Below are 2572 nucleotides of genomic sequence, written 5' to 3'. Positions count from 1 at the left end.
GGGGGGCGGGGGCCAGCGCGAGTAATAAATTTCGCCCGCCGGGCTAACTAGCGACTTTAACTTGGAATTCTGGGAGACAACAATTCACGCGGGATTCCGGACCAAAAACCCGCCGACCGGCAGCCGCAAAGCCGCCGCCACGGGCCCCCACTTTACCCCGGCCCGGCCCGGCCCGGCGGTGACGCGGGGGAGCCAGGGCGGGACTCCCGGGCAAAAACCCGAGGGGCCGCGCGCCCGAGGGAAGGGCTCCGTTGTGGACTTCCCTGCGCCAACAACGGGCGAAGCGCGGGCAACGCTGGCCGCCGCCTCACCTCGGGGCCGTAGGAGGCTCAGCCCCGAGGCCGGAGACTTCAGTTTGGGATCAGGTAGGAAGGAGGGGCGCGGAGTGGAGGGGGTGGCCCTGGCTGATCCCGGGAGCCTTCCCCGGTGTCCCCTCCCTTTCCCGGGTCTTTCCCGGCAGGGAGGGGACGAGGTAGGAGGCAGAGCGGATGGGAGCCGGAGATCCCAGGTTCCCGGAATGCCCCGGCTGGGGCCCTCGGGCTTCTCGCGTCCTCCCCCCGCGCACCCTCTCCCCCCAGTGCCTCGGGTTTCTGTCTCGGTCCCGACCGCCCTGAGCCACGGGACTGAGCGGCGCCCAGAGCGTCCCGGGGCCCTTTCCTGCTTCCCACCCAGCCACGCTCCTGGAGACCCAACTTCCGCGCCCGAGTGCAACTCGGGGGCTCCCTGGGTGCCGCCACCCGCCGGCGGGACGAGGGCTGGGCGGGCTCCGCGGGGTACCTGGGTCGGAGCGGGGGGCCCGGGGAGGACTCCCAGGGCAGCGGGTGCCCGGCCGCTCGGGGAGGCGCAGGCACCGGGGCGGGCCGCGCGCGCTGGAGGGTTCCGGGCACTCACGCGGCGCTCTCCTTCCTCCCCGCAGCCCCCCGGGATGCAGTAGCGGCCGCTGTTCGGAGGCCGCCGAGCAGCTGCAGCCGCCACCGCGCAGACCCACGCTGGCTCCGTGCGCCATGGTCACCCACAGCAAGTTTCCCGCCGCCGGGATGAGCCGCCCCCTGGACACCAGCCTGCGCCTCAAGACCTTCAGCTCCAAGAGCGAGTACCAGCTGGTGGTGAACGCCGTGCGCAAGCTGCAGGAGAGCGGCTTCTACTGGAGCGCCGTGACGGGCGGCGAGGCGAACGTGCTGCTCAGCGCCGAGCCCGCCGGCACCTTCCTCATCCGCGACAGCTCGGACCAGCGCCACTTCTTCACGCTCAGCGTCAAGACGCAGTCGGGGACCAAGAACCTGCGCATCCAGTGCGAGGGGGGCAGCTTCTCGCTGCAGAGCGACCCGCGCAGCACGCAGCCCGTGCCCCGCTTCGACTGCGTGCTCAAACTGGTGCACCACTACATGCCGCCGCCGCCGGGCGCCCCCGCCTTCCCCGCGCCCCCGACGGAACCCGCCTCCGAGGTGCCCGAACAGCCGCCCGCCCAGCCGCTGCCCGGGAACGCCCCCAGGAGAGCCTATTACATCTACTCGGGAGGCGAGAAGATCCCTCTGGTCCTGAGCAGGCCGCTCTCCTCCAACGTGGCCACCCTCCAACATCTCTGTCGGAAGACCGTCAACGGCCACTTGGACACCTATGAGAAAGTCACCCAGCTGCCTGGCCCCATTCGGGAGTTCCTGGACCAGTACGATGCGCCGCTTTAAGGGGCGAAGGGCAGGGGTCGAGCGAGGGGCCTGGGTCCCCTCTCCTCCGTGGCACATGGCACAAGCACAAGAATCCAGTGGAGAGAGTCCTGCCGCCCTGGGTGAGCCCAGGGGTGGGCCGGCCCCTCCCGCGGGCCCTCCCCCTGCAGGATGGGGAAGGCGGGGCCTGGAATGTGTTGGAGGGCAGGGGAGTGCCACCTGGGCGCCCCTCCCCCACGCCGGCCCGATGGCCCGAAGGGACCACTTCAGCGACAGCATTGGATTGATTCTCCTCTCCTCTCCGCTTCCTTGAACTAGTGAGAACTGCCGGGAATCTGTAAACTTTCCGAAGGAACTTGTTTGCTCTTTGATTTGGTTTTAAACATGGCTTTCATCCTGAGCACGTCTCAGGCCTGGGAAAGGGTGGACCGGAGAGGGCGCCCGGGCCCCAGGGCTACAGGCTGGCCAAAGAAATGGCCACTCCCACCGCCAGCCCAGGTGAGGAGGGTGGCTCCTCCCCCGGCTCTGGAGAGAAGGCCAAGGGGTGACCTGAAGGGTACCACTCTGCTCCCTCCCCCTCGGGGCAGCCACCAGGAAACACAGGTCCTAGAGTCCACCGAGGGCTCAGCAGCCCAGGGCCCTTCCCCCGTTTTAAGGGGGAAGTGGCATTTGGAGGGGGAGGGATGGACGGGCTGGTCAGTTCTCGCCCCCCCCCCCCCACACTATACCTCCCAGCACCTGGGGGCTGGGGGGATGGAGGAGATGAGCCATCTTCGACCCCTGATCCCGGCCAGAGAAGATGGAGGATTCTGCTTTGTGCCTCCTCCTATGTCTGGCTCGGAGATTTGCCTTAAACGCTCCCTGTCCCGTGGATGGGGCCTGGCACACAGAACCACACACTCAGCCGA

At 68.6% G+C, this 2572-nt stretch overlaps 1 protein-coding gene across 1 annotated transcript; it reads left to right on the top strand.

The window, feature by feature from the left end:
• The first annotated feature begins 242 nt into the window (after positions 1-242).
• On the top strand, positions 243-2064 carry SOCS3 (suppressor of cytokine signaling 3). The gene is made up of 2 exons (XM_006108200.3): positions 243-365; positions 917-2064. Exon 2 carries the CDS (start codon positions 1005-1007, stop codon positions 1683-1685), a length of 681 nt encoding a protein of 226 aa, XP_006108262.1. The 5' UTR covers positions 243-365; positions 917-1004; the 3' UTR covers positions 1686-2064.
• Positions 2065-2572: the final 508 nt, after the last annotated feature.

Source organism: Myotis lucifugus, unplaced genomic scaffold (genome assembly GCF_000147115.1).
Source record: "Myotis lucifugus unplaced genomic scaffold, Myoluc2.0 scaffold_1880, whole genome shotgun sequence".
NCBI classification, from domain to species: domain Eukaryota; kingdom Metazoa; phylum Chordata; class Mammalia; order Chiroptera; family Vespertilionidae; genus Myotis; species Myotis lucifugus.
This window is presented reverse-complemented; position numbering and strand designations above follow the sequence as displayed.

Excerpts from the sequence above, each read along its gene's own strand:
- SOCS3 (XM_006108200.3), top strand. The coding sequence starts at position 1,005 with ATGGTCACCCACAGCAAGTTTCCCGCCGCCGGGATGAGCCGCCCCCTG.